This window comes from Cladophialophora immunda, assembly GCF_000835495.1.
Source record: "Cladophialophora immunda strain CBS 83496 unplaced genomic scaffold supercont1.6, whole genome shotgun sequence".
Classification (NCBI taxonomy): domain Eukaryota; kingdom Fungi; phylum Ascomycota; class Eurotiomycetes; order Chaetothyriales; family Herpotrichiellaceae; genus Cladophialophora; species Cladophialophora immunda.
This window is the reverse complement of record NW_015622546.1, coordinates 2,375,914-2,390,483: the sequence shown is the minus strand read 5'-3', so window position 1 is coordinate 2,390,483 and position 14,570 is coordinate 2,375,914. Positions and strand designations below refer to the sequence as shown.

Below are 14,570 nucleotides of genomic sequence, written 5' to 3'. Positions count from 1 at the left end.
GACGTCTTCCCTGAGATAGCAACTACATGAGCTTGACGCACTGGAAACATTTTCAATATCCCATCACCCTCTCGTCCCGCTGTCGGGCAATGTGGATCTGCCTCGTCTCGGGTACGGCCTCGGGCAAGCCCGCAATGCCGAGCTGATGGTATGTGTTGCATACACAAGCAGTGCAGGTGTCATAGACGTTGTCGGCAAATTGAGTGAGTGATTGGGCGGACATTGCTAATAACATCTTCTATGTGAGCATGCGGCAGATCCATGGGTGCTATCGATCGTGGGGTTAATCTTCCGCTTTTTCAAGCCTAATTTTGGCGTGCCCAGCTCGTCTTGGTACGATTTGATCAGCTTCAGCTTGAACATCAGCTTCGTCTTCATTCACAAGGAAACAGGGCTGGAGATCAGAGTCGGTCTGGACCCGCCCAAGCAGGGGTGAGTTTAGGGGAAGGACGTGTATATTGTAGACGCGAGCAGAGCGGGACGAGAAGGTCACGTGGATACTCAGGTCTCCAAGCGGCACTGTCACGTGAGCGCACCTAAGCGCGGCCTTGAGGAAACGATTAGTAAGCTATAGTTCTCTTCTCTAACTGTTGGTTCAGGGGTTCAACAACTTCACAAAGCCTCAGACTTCGGCTCATAGTACCCGCGGGCACTTTAATTTGTTGTTTAGTCTTCGTTTGTACATTCTGTCGGCAATAGCAATGACTCCAAGTCCTGGCTCACCAAGTCGACCCGCGGCATGTATAGAATGTCGACTTGCCAAGCAAAAATCTGACCGGTTTACTGACCAGACTGATACTTGTGCTCGTTGTGTCAAACATGGGTTCGATTGCTTTGTGCTCATTAAACGCAGAGGAAGAAGACCCAAAAGTGGTTAAGTACTTGAGTCTAGAACAACAAAATCATCAAACATGACAGTCAAACCGGCGGCATCTCACAAAATTATAGGCTCTCTGCACATCAATCAATCTCCCTTCAGAACGTCAAACCCAACTGGAATCAAATCAAGACCTACAGCCTTCTACCTCAAACCACCAAGCCGCTCTCGAGTCTCAAGCAGACCCCCATACCTCCAAACCCTCTAGTGACCGACGCGCCAAGCCGAGTCATAGTGTTGCGGCGCCGTCAGCGTGGTCAACAGCTAAACCAGTTGATGCTGTTCCGCCAGAAGCCCGGGATGGCACTCCGGTCTGGAGCGCAGGAGTTTTAGCATCTGCATTATGGGCCGATGTTTACAGCAAAGGGCGCCGGCGTACCTTGCCACACCTGATGGTCCCGTTCGACATCGACAGAGTAACTGCTCCGTCCCCCAGTGATACGACTATCGCCGTACACCATGGTCCGAAGACACTGGCAAGTATTCTGCCACCTATTGGATCCCTAAGCTCGCAACTTGAGTGCGTAACGCCCACTTGGATATCGTGCGATCATTCCTGCGATCCTCTAGTTGAGCCAGTCATCGCTGGAATTCTTGACCCTGCAGATGCTGAGAGATTGTGGGATCGGTACCTGCGCACCGCTCTCGCTAGCCCGGGCTCCTCGGCGTAGTTGAGAACGGTTATCATACTTTCCGTCGCTCCTCAACCTTCCTCTGTACCGTCATCCTCCATCTTAGCGCGAGACTCGCAGACTAGAATGAAGGGGCTGAGCACTCCTAGCACTTCATCGAACACCAAGCATCAAGCCAGGAAACCGCAACAATGTGGCGGGACTTGGAAGAAAATTTATACACCCGAATCCGCCATCTGGCAGCTGACGCTTTCTTCACTCGCACGTGCACTTTGGAAACGGTGCAAGGATTTCTCCTCTTGAATTTGTGGAAAGAGATCAATGATTCGGTTTCTCCTCTGCATTTTGGATTCGCCGCTCGCATTACCATGGACATGCGCCTTGGTGATCATCTACCGGATCTGGACGACACGCTAGATCCAGCCTCTCGACGAAGACTTCGGCATCATTTCCACAAAACACAGGAAACCTACCTGGCTATGTACGCAGAAGATCGAATGCAGTCGACCCTTTGCGTGACGGGCACCACGGTTTCCGCGCGCGCCCCGGCAGTGCAAGAATGTGCAGCTCCTACCTGCAATCACCTATCCTTCGCGCCACAGCTACGCGCCATGGTTACAGCTCGTCTCCTGGTACCCAGTTCTAGGTGTAGGGGAAGAGGAGGCTCGAGGCACGGATCGGCGTCAAGACAGGACCCATTTTCGAATCGAGCATAAGTCGACGGGTGCGTAGACAAGGTGAGGAGAAGTGAGCAGAAGTGAGAAGAGGGTGAGGGGAGGGAGGGTCGTGGGTGACGGGTCTTTAAAGGCGGCACGGTCGAGGTGAGCCGCATGCGAGCTGCCTGCAGTTTTCCGTCTTTTATCGCTGCCAATGGTCTGGACCATTCAGCCTCGTATTCGGCTAACTTTGCTGCTGCCTTGGACCTCAACCTACGACCACCACCCACCTTTAGCTTCAACAAACTTTTGTTGCTGAAATGATTGATGAAAACGAAGGATCGCGGAGAACAAACCAGCAGGAACCCGTGTCACGGTTCGGACGAGTTTGAATGGATCCGCTCAGCATCGCAACCGCCACATCGAGCCTCGTCTTCTGCGTCGTGCGCAGCGGCAAGGCTCTGGCGGGCATTTACGAGAAGTACCAAGATGCCCAGCGGTGCGTCTTCATGATGCAGACAGAGTGCACCGTGCTGGCCGCGGCATTGTCTCAGCTACAAATGCACTTCTCGACCGTCTCTAAGTCGGCTATGGCTCGATATCCCGAATTCGTGATCGAATCCATCGACCTCTCCCTGGTCGGATGCACACTGACCCTCTCGGTGCTGAGCAAGGAGATTGAGAAGTTGGCGGCAGCAGACGGCATCGACATTGACAAGAACAAGCCCGCCGCCAGGCTAGGGAGGGGCAAGAAGATCAAGTACCTCTGGAAGGAAGAGTCGATGAATGAACTTCTCCAGCAGCTCCGCGGCCAGAGCTCGGCCTTGAACCTGCTGCTCAGAGCACTCGACTCGTCCTCGATCGATCAGATCCTGTCCATCCTGCGATCTGGACAGGACACATTCCATCAGGTCCAGCGAGGGGCGGCGTCCATCAGACAGGCGCACCCTCAGGAACACTATGCCGAGAGTATTCTGGATATGAAGTTCGATGACACGCAGACTATTTACTCATTGGATGACTACAAAGCCTTGCATGACCGCGATGTTCCGGACCCGATCATTTCCAGCCTTGGATCAATGAGCTTGGGTCCAAGCCGGAACACTCCCGAATCGCGCCCAGCATCAACGGAAGTCCCATCGCATGAAGGAGGATTGCACACACATTATGATGCCAAATATGACCTGTGGTATGTTTTGCTGCACCCCATCACGTCTTTTTCGTCTCGTTCACTGTCTTCAGGTACACCATCGATCCGCAGACACGCGAAGTCCGCTATCTTCCCAAACTCTCTCCCAATGTCCCACTCGCCGCAGATTCTCCGCGGCCAAAGCCAGCCTTGAATCGAAAGCCAGTGCCAGCGCCAGTGCAGCTATCGAAGCAGACTATACCTAGCCCCGCGATCCAGAATGCGCAGCCCGCACGGGAACCAACACAACCACGTCCTCCCTCGGCGCCCGAGGAGCAACTGGACTTTGCGCCGTGGAAGATGAACACGGACGCGAAGTTCAAAACCGCGCTCGAGAACCTGCGCAAGGAAAAGTCCGCGCCGGCCATGGCAGTAGGCATCGTGTCGGCCGACGCCCCGCCCAAGATCCAGGTCGTCGGGTACCGGAGGCAGGGCTGCTCGACGGCGGTGACGCGGGCCGACTGCTTCGTCGTAGCCAACAGTAACGCCTTCACCAACACGGTGCTGGGCGTGCTGGTCGAGCGGGGCCTGTTCCGTTGGGACGAGACAGTGCTGGAGCTCTTCCCGTCGCTGGCGGCGAGTCGCGTGCACCCGTTCCATCACCAGACCACCCTCGCGATGCTGGCGGCCCACCTGTCCGGGTTCAAGGCCTACATCACTAGCGTCGAGGAGGGTGAACTGTTCGACTACATCCGCCATGGTGGCGCCAGCGTCGAGGACCAGCGCTTCGCCGTCGCCATCTCGTACCTAGGCCGGCCGCCGGACACGACACCCGGAACCGGCGGGTATGCGTGGAACTGGGCCAACCCCATCCTGATCGCCTCGGCCATGGAACAGCGCACGGGGACCTCTCTGGAGAGTCTGGTCAAGTCGCTCGTCTTCGACCCCCTGGAGATGTACTCGGCGAGGTTTGGCAGATCGGAGACGGACAAGAACGCGTCCATGGGCACTGCCGCCACCGTTGACAATCCCACGCAGCCATGCGGCCACCACGCCGATACAAGGGAGCCGCTCGACCCGGCACACTATGTCTTGCACCGCGGCGCCTTCTACGCCTCGACGGGCATCTCCTGCTCGGCGCCCGACTACGCGGCCTTTGTGGGCATGCACCTGCGCGCTGCCATGGGGATGCCTACAGCGGTATTGCGCGGCGACAGCGGCAGCGTAGGCGAAAACACCGCCGCGAATGGTGGTGGTGGTGGTTTCTTCTACACCAAGCTGGGGCCGGATCAGATTTCGACGCCGGGGTGCTGGATGACCGCGACCCGCGACTGGGCCGGCGGCGAGGCGATATGGATGGACGGCCGTTGCGACGGGTGGGCGTGCACGACGTGGATCGCGCCGCTGACGGGCAAGGCGTACTTTGCCCTCGTCAATGTCGACGGCGGCATGGGCGTCAAGATCGCCGATGATGCGGTCAGTCTGGTCATTCGCCATGCGACCCGATGAGGGATGATTGCAGTGGTGACCACCAAGTCGACACAGCAATACGGGAAATGAAGCAAGATTAAGAGCAAGAGCGATAGCCTGTACAAAGTACGAGAGCATTTCGCTCTGGGCAGGGCGTCAGTTAGAATGGAACAGAATGGAACGGAGGGAAATGAGATCTGACGCAGTGTCAAGCTGTGATGGAATGCACATTGATTGCCCCTTGAGAACAACTCGACTCGAATCTTTCAGCGTCGTTGACTCTTGCTCCGGCGTCCTATTGTGCATGCATCATCATTATTTCCCGATCCAACCTGTCGCCTCTGTCACCTGTTCCATCCCCTCCCCCTCCTGTCTTGATGATCCGTGAATAGATTCATCGCACAGCGGCAAGGCAGGACGGAAACGGCACTCTTGCAGCAAAGGCAGCAAGCATGGCATGGCCACGCAGTTATTTAGGTATCCAGTCGTGAAAATGCGCCCAAGCCCGAACCCATGTCTCCGTGCCCGTCATCCTCTGCCAGGCTTAAGCTCTAATTAGCGATCCACAAAGGGGTATTAGGTGGTTAAGCCGATGGATCCGATCCCTGTACCCAGACTGGCTCGTGGGTATGTCTCTCTTCTCCGTGCGGACGAGGTCAATGCAGATTCAACACGTTGACCTTTCCGAGTCCGTTTTCTTTTTTTTTCGCTTATTTCCCTGTCTTCTTGCAAGCAAAGGAGAAGGTGGACATGGACATGGACATGGATGACCGGCAGCACAGTTCTCCTCAAATGGCCCAGAGCGTGGAAAGTGTCAGTTTGCTCCAGCTGGTGGGCGCGGTCATATGTCGAGAGCCTCCACCTCCATGTGCTCGAGAAGCCGTGTCTGTGGTCCTGCGTGACCGTGCTCCGACCCTAGCGGGGGGCGAGGGGTTGCTCCTGTGCCTGTGCGTGGATCTGCTCCGGGCATTGCTCGCAGACCGGCGTGGCCATCTGCAGAGAATCTTCCTGCGGCGGTTCTTGCCTTGACGCGTTGTCTGCTCCGCGTTCTTGTGTTCCTGTCTCCGCCTTTTCCACTCCCGGACCCTCCTGCGCCTGGTCCTGTCCTTGCGGTTGCATTTGCGATTGTTGCTCCCTTCCCTGGATCGGGATTTGGGCTTGGTCTTCTCCGGGCAGTTGTAGAGGTGGTTCTGACGAGACCGGCGGGTGCTGCTGCTGCTGCTGTTGTTGTTCCCGGCCCTCCGTCTGAGTGTGCACGTCAGCCAGCGGAGCGTGAACGCGAAGCGGGGTGGCCATGGGTATCATGTCGGCGGTGAGCGCCGTATTCTCCCTCCTATTTCGTTCGTCGAATGCCTCAACCTCCTCGACCGTGCCGGTCCACATGTCCATGATATGTTCTCCCTCCCTCCGATATCTCTCCCCGTCGCGGACAGTGGACCGCGTCGCGACAGCCGCCGTCCATTCCCGGAGGATGTGTCGCTGCCTCAGCATAGCGGCGATCTGATGCTTGCGGTGGAGCTCTCTCTGAGACCGGGGCGGAGCGTGTGGAGGAATCGGATCGTGGTGCCGGACCCGTGATATGAGATATCTCAGCTGGAGGTCCACGATCGTCCCTGTCAGGTCTTGGACGTCGAACTGGACGTCGGGCTGTTGTCGCCTCCACTTGTCCAGTTGCTGGAGGAACGTCAGCTTGATCATGGCTCGTGCCTCGTGCATGACTTCCTGCCATGTCAATAGGTGCATGCCGGGCTGCCGACCGACGCAACGCAGGTAAAAACGGTTCATCTGTCTCAGTTCCTTGTGGACGACGGTTTGATGGAATTGACAGGCGTCACGAAACATTTGGTCGTTGCGGACTAATTCCTCAAGCTGCTCGCTGCTGAGCTCGGAGAGCGCGTCGCGCATGTTGGGAGAAGTCGAGAGCTGCGGCATGAAAGAGGCCCGCACCAATTCGTGCTGTTGGTCTGGATCATCTCGTCGTGCTTGTGTTGGAATGTCTTCCTCTGGAAAGGTGCGTATCTGACCCTTGAATATCACGCCGGCGATCTGGCCCGAGTTGACCTCTATCCTCGCCGAGCCGCTACTTTCCTGTCGCAGCATTTCCTGATAGATCGGCACAGCGGACGCTGGAAGTGTGGGCACTGAGCGGAAACAGATCAGCAGCACTCAGGGTATCTGAGGTGGTCGGATGGAGACGTACATGCCGGTTTCATACTGCGTCCATACTCATTGCGTAGTGCGTCGCGTTCAATATTCGCCATGACAAATTGTGTCCAGTCAAACTGCGCAAACGCGCCGGGCCAATGTTCGACCTCATAGATGGCGTAGAGCCTACTAACTCCAAATTGTGATTCCTTCTTTTGGTCTCTCGGCTGGCCCTCGCTGAAAAAGCAACGACGTCTTCCGAGGCGAGCTTCCACTGCCCTGATCAGCCTGTTCAAGCGCGTGCGTGGGTATTTTCGCATTGCGGTTTCTGCGGGCATGCCCTGGGGGAGTCGAGGAAGTGGTGCCCAGATAACGAAGTCTGTATAGGCGAACCTCTGAGGAGGATCCAGACGAAAGACATCTTTTGGTGAAATTGACATTGAGCTGTCTCGGGATATCTGATGCTCATTGAGATGGCGACCGTGTGTTCTGTCGAGGGCGGTTGTAGAAGATGATCGTTGTGAAGAATGGCGACAAGTCACGGAAAAGTAAATCATACGGACCTGGTGAGGCAGCACGTTGGCCTGTCTTCACAACGTGGCAGACTGCACTTCGGCTGTCGAAACCTGAGTCGAATGTCACTTGGTTCGCCGAGGCACTCCGCGTCCAACCTCTCCAAATGCCAGCACAGGTGAAAACGATGTCTTCAGTAGAGAATAGTTTTGGACCTCGATCACTTGGCGAACGATCTGACCTTTGTCCTGAGTTCATTTGCACTGTTTGTGGGTGTCTGTCGTGTCGCCTCGAGTTCGACCACGTGCTGTTATATCCCCAGAGGTGTCAGTGAAGATTGTTGCTTCTAAGTCCTGGTACAAAGCCGGCAGTAGACAGCAAAGACCAGAACACAACGCCTTGCTAGGCTCTTCCATCCTGGACTCGGCCATTCATGCTAGTCTCCGTCGGTCTCTAGGGCGTATGGCAGGTCGTCTTGATTTTGCTGTTCTCGAGACCGATATGTCCAGTTTTCACGACGGAGCAAGTACTCTAGCCTCGGGCACTGGAGCCAAAGATGAATTTCTCCCAATTTGCTTTCAACTTTTGGGCTCCTTCTCGCAGATCCCACCCCTTGACCTCACAGACCTTGTGGATAATTTCCAGAAGAAGCCGGTCCATTGTTTCCCCAGCACAGTGTAGGTCGCTCTCTATCAGAATCCTGTCGTCGGGCACCGCTTTGATGACGCCGGTGACCTTCGTTGTTGAGGCATTTGAGAAGTTAATTGCTGTCGAGAAGGAGAAGTAGATCTCCGCTGGCACATTAGGGCCGAGAAATTGCTTCAATGCATCTGGAGGCCCAGAATATGAATGCATGCATACGCGGGGTGGGAAGGGAAGTTTCTTCTGTTGACCAGCGCCATTGGGATCTTCCTCGTCCTGATGAGCCCTTGGGGCGCTCACAGCCCTCTTTCTTTCTCGTTTTGATGGCTTCTCATGGCCTTTCCACATCGCTTGCAGAAGGTCAAACACCAAGCCATGAGCTTGGACGCTGTGCACAGAGAGTGGGCGCTGTAGCTTCGCGGCAAGCTCGAATTGAGCCTTTAAGACCGCCTTTTGGTGCTCAATATTGACGCGATAGGGAGAGAGTGGTCTCCCCTCGCGGGAACCGGGAGTGTAGTCCTCCTCCGAACCACCAGTCTTGTCCTTGATATCACCGGCCATGGCACTTGGGCCTTGGGGCAGCCGAAATGAGCGATCCAGGCCCACCTCCCCTACCAACGAATAAGGAAACTCCTCCAGTCTCTCCTCTGACTCCCGGAGAAACTCACGCAGCGATCGAGGGGCGGGTAGGGCCTTGAGGAACTCCTCGTCATCGGGTGTCGGAGTCAAGACTGCTTTGTAATGATCAACCTGGTTAGGATGCATATCCTCCTCCAGGTCATCGTACATTTGGTGGGAAAACCAAGGATGCCATCCGAACGCAGGGACCACGTACTTCGAGGATTCGCCTCTAGAAGTCGAAGTCGAGTCCTTCAGCGGGTATTTCCTTGCAGTGTCTCGGACCATCTCCTGGTCTTGTAATCTCGTGGCCATGACAGTGAGAACTCTCGCTTTCATGTTTGCAATGTCCTTGATTGAGGCCATGATATCAGTGGGATGGCAATGGGCGTCGAAGACACCGATTTGCCAGAGGGCTTCGTTCGTATCCTTGCTCTCGTCCATCTCGTATAAACGCTCTGAATAGGTGGCTGGAAGGTCAACGACATGAAAGAGTTTACCAAAGAGGCAGAGAGAAATAGTGACACCAGAAGAGATGTGCAATTACATACGAGTTCATGAGCACCACCACCACGAGCCACCGCAAGCTCGACGCAATGTTCAAATGACATGATTTTAGGTCATTTAAAATCAGGAAGAAGTCACTGGGCATCACCGACGACCAAAGAGGCAGATGGTCCAGCGATTGCAGGTTTGAACGCTGTTTCATAGCTCGGTCATAAGGTCTTAGATTAATTCGTCATAATCCTATATTGAAAAGTGTTGTACATCGACAAAACCCGTATACTATTCGACCAAGAGGCAGCTCATTATCATTTATACCGCCATCAGGAAAAGACCAGCTCTGATTCTTTATTAAACATTCAGACCGTAATCCCGTGTCTCGCGAGAGGTATCGAGCTGTTTAAGCGGAGGACAGTGACCCAGCATCTATGTCCCAGTAGGATATACAGGCATCCTGACTATCATAGCCAGAGTCGGTGCTGGCCTCGCTATACCGGCGCAGGATCTTGTTTTGGCTATTTTGCATACCCAACACGTCAGCCGCGAATATGTGATCGTGTGGTAGAACGCGAACCTCTTCTCTCCCAGCGGTCGCTGGCTTCTCAATTGCTGGCAGACGCTGGAGAAGATGCTTCCTCGCTGCCTGCGTCAACAGGTGCGTGCCTTCGATCTCGAGATTCTTCGCATTGTAGAAGGCCAACGCCGTCTCTTCATTATCCTGGGCACTGTGATCTTCACGATCAAGGATCCGTAAAGCTTCTGCGCAATGCAAACAATTCATAATATCAGTCCTAGCTGATGGCGGAGTCGACGAGTCGATGAAATAAGGGGGCCGAGTCTCGGCTTCTGGTTGCGGAACAGGAGTGGACAGGATTTTCATGGCATCGGACGCCCGCACGAAATAGTCCGCGCGAGCAGTATTGCTTAGCACCGAGCTTGCGGCCAACGCCCGCGTTTCAGCGGCGGAACCAGGTGGCGCGATTTTGAGCGCAGCGCTCAAGTGCTCTTGGACGCGATCGGATGCCTCGGGTGAGTGTAAAGACAGCTCCAAAGCCTCTGTCAATGATACCATTGACCGCCAGGCGGCAACTGCGTCAAGCGGTGATCTGACCGCATGGTCTTCAACAACGACGTCAAGCAGAGGATTTGTAGAATCTTCCTGTGTGGGTCGATCATACATCAAATTGTACGCCCTCTGACAGACCGTGTCCAGGAAGACGTGATCGCACGGCATCTCAAGCATGTTCGAGAGATACGGAGGGAGGGGATCCGGATGATGCAGGGGTAAATTGTCGTGCGAGTCTTTGGCGCGGCTCCATTGTCTGTTTGCAAAGAATTTCCCGACGCGGTTAGCGATCCTGGATACTCCAGTTCCGAGTGAGCCCACATTCCACAGCAGCACCCGGCAATGGAGGGCCTTCAGCATCAACCGTAAAGGCGACCGGGGCAGAGTCCCTGCGCCGAAGATTGTGAGGAGCAATCGGCTTCGGCTCACTTCGGCATCACCACCAGCCAATTGTGCGTCAATTGCAATGTCCCAGGCCTTGATCCGAGCCACGTCGTCGTCAGCGGTGCGACCGGTAAGCCAAGCATAGGCCCGCGCCCCAAAGACGTAGCCAAAGGTATACTTGAGCCATTCACAAGTGATCGCCATCCATTCGGGGAAGAAGTGATGGTGAGGAAGATGCAGTTCCTGCATGCTGGTGCTCCAGGCGCGGCGTCGAACTTGAATGGGCGAGGCCGGAGCTGGAACCTGTCTCGAAGGCGTGCCCAACTCCTCGACATCAGCCTTTGGCGGAGGCTTCGAATTGAACAAGTATGAAAAGATGAGGAAAGCCAGAAATGTCAGAGCGATGAATCCCTTGATCAAAGGTATGATGCCACCGGCCTGACAGAACTGGCTGAAAGCGGCCATGTATATTCGAGGTGACCGTAGAAATTTCCAGCCGTCAAGTAGCTCGAGAGGAATTCCAAAAAGACCCTTCTCACGGGATTTTGAGCCCATATCGGACTCACTAAGGCCATCTATCACCATTAGACTGGCGATCGAGCCTAGAACGATCCTCGTAGGCCATTTGCCCTTGAATTTGGAGCGTTCTGATGGGGTTTCGTAGATGTGGCCATAGTGTTCTTGGGGTTGATTTTGTCGTAGACGTCTCCAACTCTCAGGTTGTGGAATCAATCCTTGTGGAGGGTTGGCTGTTGTGTTTGTCGGTGCAGACGAGGGAGAATGGGTGCTTGAAGCGGGTGAAGATTCTTCTATCACCACGTTGCTTGTGAAAGCAGCAGCTCTTTGGGCATCGTGACCGCCTTGAGCGATGACCTTGTCCAGGGTCTCGAGCCGTTCTTTTAGCGACTTGTTCTCCTCCTCTAGACGCTTTGTACGAAATTCGAGGTGGCGAATGTACTCGACTGCCTTTGTCAAGATCGAAGCCTTGTTGAGCTTGTTGCTCGGAGTGAGGCCGTCCAGATCGTCATCGTCAGAATCCCCGTTGGCTGACTCCCGAACCTTGGACTTTTGAGCGAAACGAAGACTAGGCACGCTGTCCCTCAACTCGGCTATCTTCTCATTCAGATTGGCACGATATCTCTTCTCAATTATATTGTGCGGCCGCTTCTTGGCAGCAGGATTGGGTGCATCATGGCGATAGTCCATGGTTGGTACGTCCGTAGGTGACAGTTTCCGCTTGAGCATGGGCCGCATGCTTGGGGTTGGCTGTTCTCTGAGGGTATCTCCGCTGAGTCGCATCTCAAGACTGGATCGTGATTCTGGAGAAGCTGAACTGTGTCGCGGGGTCAACAGATCTTGAGAGGGAGGAGCGGTGAGGAGGTCGGTCTTGAGTTGGGTAGGGTGGGAATCCCCATTCGCGGTCGACGATGGAGATATTGGGAGGGTGAGCAGACTTTGAGTTGTCGTAGCAAGATTATCTTCTTCGAGAGCTCGTGGAAAGGCATTTGCAGTCCCATTCCAATCCAGCCATTTGTCGAACTCACGGCCGGCAGATTCCAGATCGAGCGGCGCGGTCATGGCGGGCTGCGGAGGAGTGATCATGGCGCGTGTTTGTGTGCAGTCTGCATTGGTCTTAGAGAGGCAAAGCCATTATATGAAAGAGCTCCTTATATAAAGCTCATCCTTTCGCAGGTGCTAGGATATTTCGAGGAGGCGATATTGGGAAAGAATGGTGGACGAGCACAGGCCTGGTAGATTGAGGTCCCTGGCTAGCCAGTTCGAGAAGGGGGAATAATCTGCACGGCTGCAGCTTCCGCTGAGCAAGCATGGGCGATAGAGGAGGAGTAGTTGGTTCGCTTGTTTGGTGGCTCTCCAGGCTGCGCCCAGGGAGCGCAGCGGCCATTGGTGGGAAAAGACGAGGCCTACTCGGCTGCTCAAACATCCGCGGTGCTGCGCCACGAAAATACGATTTCAACAATCATCAAACGCGGTCGCAAAAGGGTACATCTTATCTCTGCCTGAGGATAGCCAAAATGTCGTCGAAAGAATGTACCTTCGTACGCTATACCCTCGCTGCTGGCCGTTGCACACGTTTAAAGGTGGCTGATGACCGAACATCTTACCGGCACATCAGCGAAGCGAGGAAATCCCGACTCTTTACTTGGGGCGTCGGTGTAGGAAGTGTCTAAGCGAAGGGCACCTATTGTCGCCGCTGTTGAAGCTCACTGATGTCAATCAATCCTGGGTGGATGGACATTATACGTTCTGGACGAGACAGATGCAAGGAGGTTGGTTCTTCTGTCTACTGAAAAAGGCACAATGAATATTCTATTGGCAAAAGCACCCTTCTCGCGCAACGCAACTCCACGGACATCTTCCATCCCTCCCAGAAGAGACAGACACAGTAAACCCACCTTTTGGAGCCCCGCCTGTTGTTCATTGAGGTGCTGGCCCCCTCTTTCTCCTTGTGTGGCCCGTATCATGCACGGAGTACCTTACAGATAACCCGAGAGGTGGTCTCGGGGCACGGCTCGGAAGATGTCAAGACTTCTCCCGCTATTCATATCGCTTTCGCGCGAACGGGGATAAGGAGGATTGTGTGGGAGGGGCTTCATTTGGGCTTCTCCGTAAGTTCTTCATTGTACGAGGTATTGTGTCACTGCCGTGCCTGCGCTCGCTGGGTACACAGTAGATACCTGCCCACTGCTGTCAGTAGAGAAAACAACCGCATCGACGATCTTGCCGAAGCGACAACGGATCAGTCGGAGGGAGAGGCTACTGATCGCCATGTCAGGTGGTCTGGAGATCCGTCTCGAACTGTGACTGCGCATGCCGTCACGCAGCAGAGTCAAGGTGATTTGTAGATGAATCTTCGGCCCAGTGGATATGTTCATGGGCGGTTCGCCTGTTGAAACAGCCCAAATGCGGAGGTTTAGAGGGTGTGTATTTTGAGACGCAGATACGTTGTGCTCGGTTGCGAGTCCGCACTGCACTACACCCTCGGCAAGCCTTGAAAGTTGTCCGCTATCAGTTGTCTTTGGTAATAGGTACTCCATTTACCCAAATGTTCAAGGGGAAAACGGTTCCAGGGGGGGGGGGGGGCAGGCTTGGGCGGGTCCCGACGACAGAGGTTGTTTCCATCCCGCTCTGCTTGGGGCTACTGACAGCGGTACCCTGGGCTGTGTTGTCCTTTGGCACGCCGTTCTATGCCTAGTACTGAGCAGTAGCAAGCCAATGTCCAAAATAAGTGACACAGTCTGACGAGAAATATACTCGTACAGAGAGGTGATTCACTATTGACTGAAAGGTAACCATCATTGAAAAGAGCATTTATTCTGTCCTTGGGCATGACGGTGTCCTTATCCTTATTAACAACCTAAGCTATTTGATCTGGCGGCCACCTCGTCGCTATTGAGCGACTGCTTAGATTCCGAGATGGCGTCTATTCTCTGTCAGACTGTGCCATTTCTTTTCTTCCAGAGGCTAGTGGGTAGCGATTTTGTGCCATTCCTGCCAGAAAACGAGTGTTCGCTTCTCCCTCCCCGCAAAAGCCTTCATGACGATACTATTTTCTGCGCTTGCCTGGATCGATACAATGGACGGTATCACCATCCTGCGCCCCGCACCTGTGAAAAGCACCTAGAGGTTGTACGACAGAGTCGGCGAACAGTCTGGACAATGACCCCATATGCCCTGCATCATGGCCACGGCAACCGTCGAGGCATCTTGGCAACCTAGGAGAGGAGAAACTCGGTTTTCGGCATTTCTGGTTCAAGCGGGGGCGATGGGACACGATGGGTGGAGAGTTGTTCTGGTCCCAATGTCAGTACTTTACATCCTTTCCAAGTGGGAGGCCACTGCTTGCGGGCACTTTGCGTACGAGTCTTCGGCCTCGTATTGACGGATTGTAATTGCTGCCACTACTCGGTGCCTA

General features: G+C 54.6%; 5 protein-coding genes across 6 annotated transcripts; 2 read left to right on the top strand and 3 right to left on the bottom strand.

Annotated features, from left to right (window-relative positions):
• Positions 1–631: 631 nt before the first annotated feature.
• Positions 632–2,275, top strand: PV07_10368 (uncharacterized protein). Its single transcript, XM_016397691.1, has one exon. It carries the CDS (start codon positions 1,701–1,703, stop codon positions 2,223–2,225), a length of 525 nt encoding a protein of 174 aa, XP_016244882.1. The 5' UTR covers positions 632–1,700; the 3' UTR covers positions 2,226–2,275.
• A 28-nt stretch (positions 2,276–2,303) lies between these two features.
• PV07_10367 (uncharacterized protein) lies at positions 2,304–5,015 on the top strand. The gene is made up of 2 exons (XM_016397690.1): positions 2,304–3,354; positions 3,408–5,015. The coding sequence occupies exons 1-2, from the start codon at positions 2,558–2,560 to the stop codon at positions 4,801–4,803; spliced, it is 2,193 nt and encodes a 730-aa protein (XP_016244881.1). The 5' UTR covers positions 2,304–2,557; the 3' UTR covers positions 4,804–5,015.
• A 594-nt stretch (positions 5,016–5,609) lies between these two features.
• On the bottom strand, positions 5,610–7,349 carry PV07_10366 (uncharacterized protein; the record flags this gene model as incomplete). The annotated part of the gene is made up of 2 exons (XM_016397689.1): positions 5,610–6,905; positions 6,965–7,349. The coding sequence occupies 2 exons, from the start codon at positions 7,347–7,349 to the stop codon at positions 5,680–5,682; spliced, it is 1,611 nt and encodes a 536-aa protein (XP_016244880.1). The 3' UTR covers positions 5,610–5,679.
• A 604-nt stretch (positions 7,350–7,953) lies between these two features.
• Positions 7,954–9,217, bottom strand: PV07_10365 (uncharacterized protein; the record flags this gene model as incomplete). The annotated part of the gene is made up of 1 exon (XM_016397688.1): positions 7,954–9,217. Exon 1 carries the CDS (start codon positions 9,124–9,126, stop codon positions 7,954–7,956), a length of 1,173 nt encoding a protein of 390 aa, XP_016244879.1. The 5' UTR covers positions 9,127–9,217.
• Positions 9,218–9,392: 175 nt separating this feature from the next.
• PV07_10364 lies at positions 9,393–12,398 on the bottom strand. 2 transcript variants are annotated; one of them, XM_016397687.1, is made up of 2 exons: positions 9,761–12,398; positions 9,393–9,701 (listed from the first exon to the last, which is right to left on the bottom strand). In XM_016397687.1, the coding sequence occupies exons 1-2, from the start codon at positions 12,236–12,238 to the stop codon at positions 9,675–9,677; spliced, it is 2,505 nt and encodes an 834-aa protein (XP_016244878.1). In that variant the 5' UTR covers positions 12,239–12,398; the 3' UTR covers positions 9,393–9,674. The 2 variants fall into 2 exon arrangements, with proteins under 2 accessions (XP_016244878.1, XP_016244877.1); XM_016397686.1 differs by having other exon boundaries at positions 9,393–12,398.
• Positions 12,399–14,570: the final 2,172 nt, after the last annotated feature.

Bases quoted from the DNA above. Each gene is read 5' to 3' on its own strand.
- PV07_10364 (XM_016397686.1), bottom strand. From the start codon at position 12,238: ATGATCACTCCTCCGCAGCCCGCCATGACCGCGCCGCTCGATCTGGAA.
- PV07_10367 (XM_016397690.1), top strand. From the start codon at position 2,558: ATGGATCCGCTCAGCATCGCAACCGCCACATCGAGCCTCGTCTTCTGC. The intron at 3,355-3,407 runs GTATGTTTTGCT...CACTGTCTTCAG, and splicing joins GATGCCAAATATGACCTGTG to GTACACCATCGATCCGCAGA.
- PV07_10368 (XM_016397691.1), top strand. From the start codon at position 1,701: ATGTGGCGGGACTTGGAAGAAAATTTATACACCCGAATCCGCCATCTG.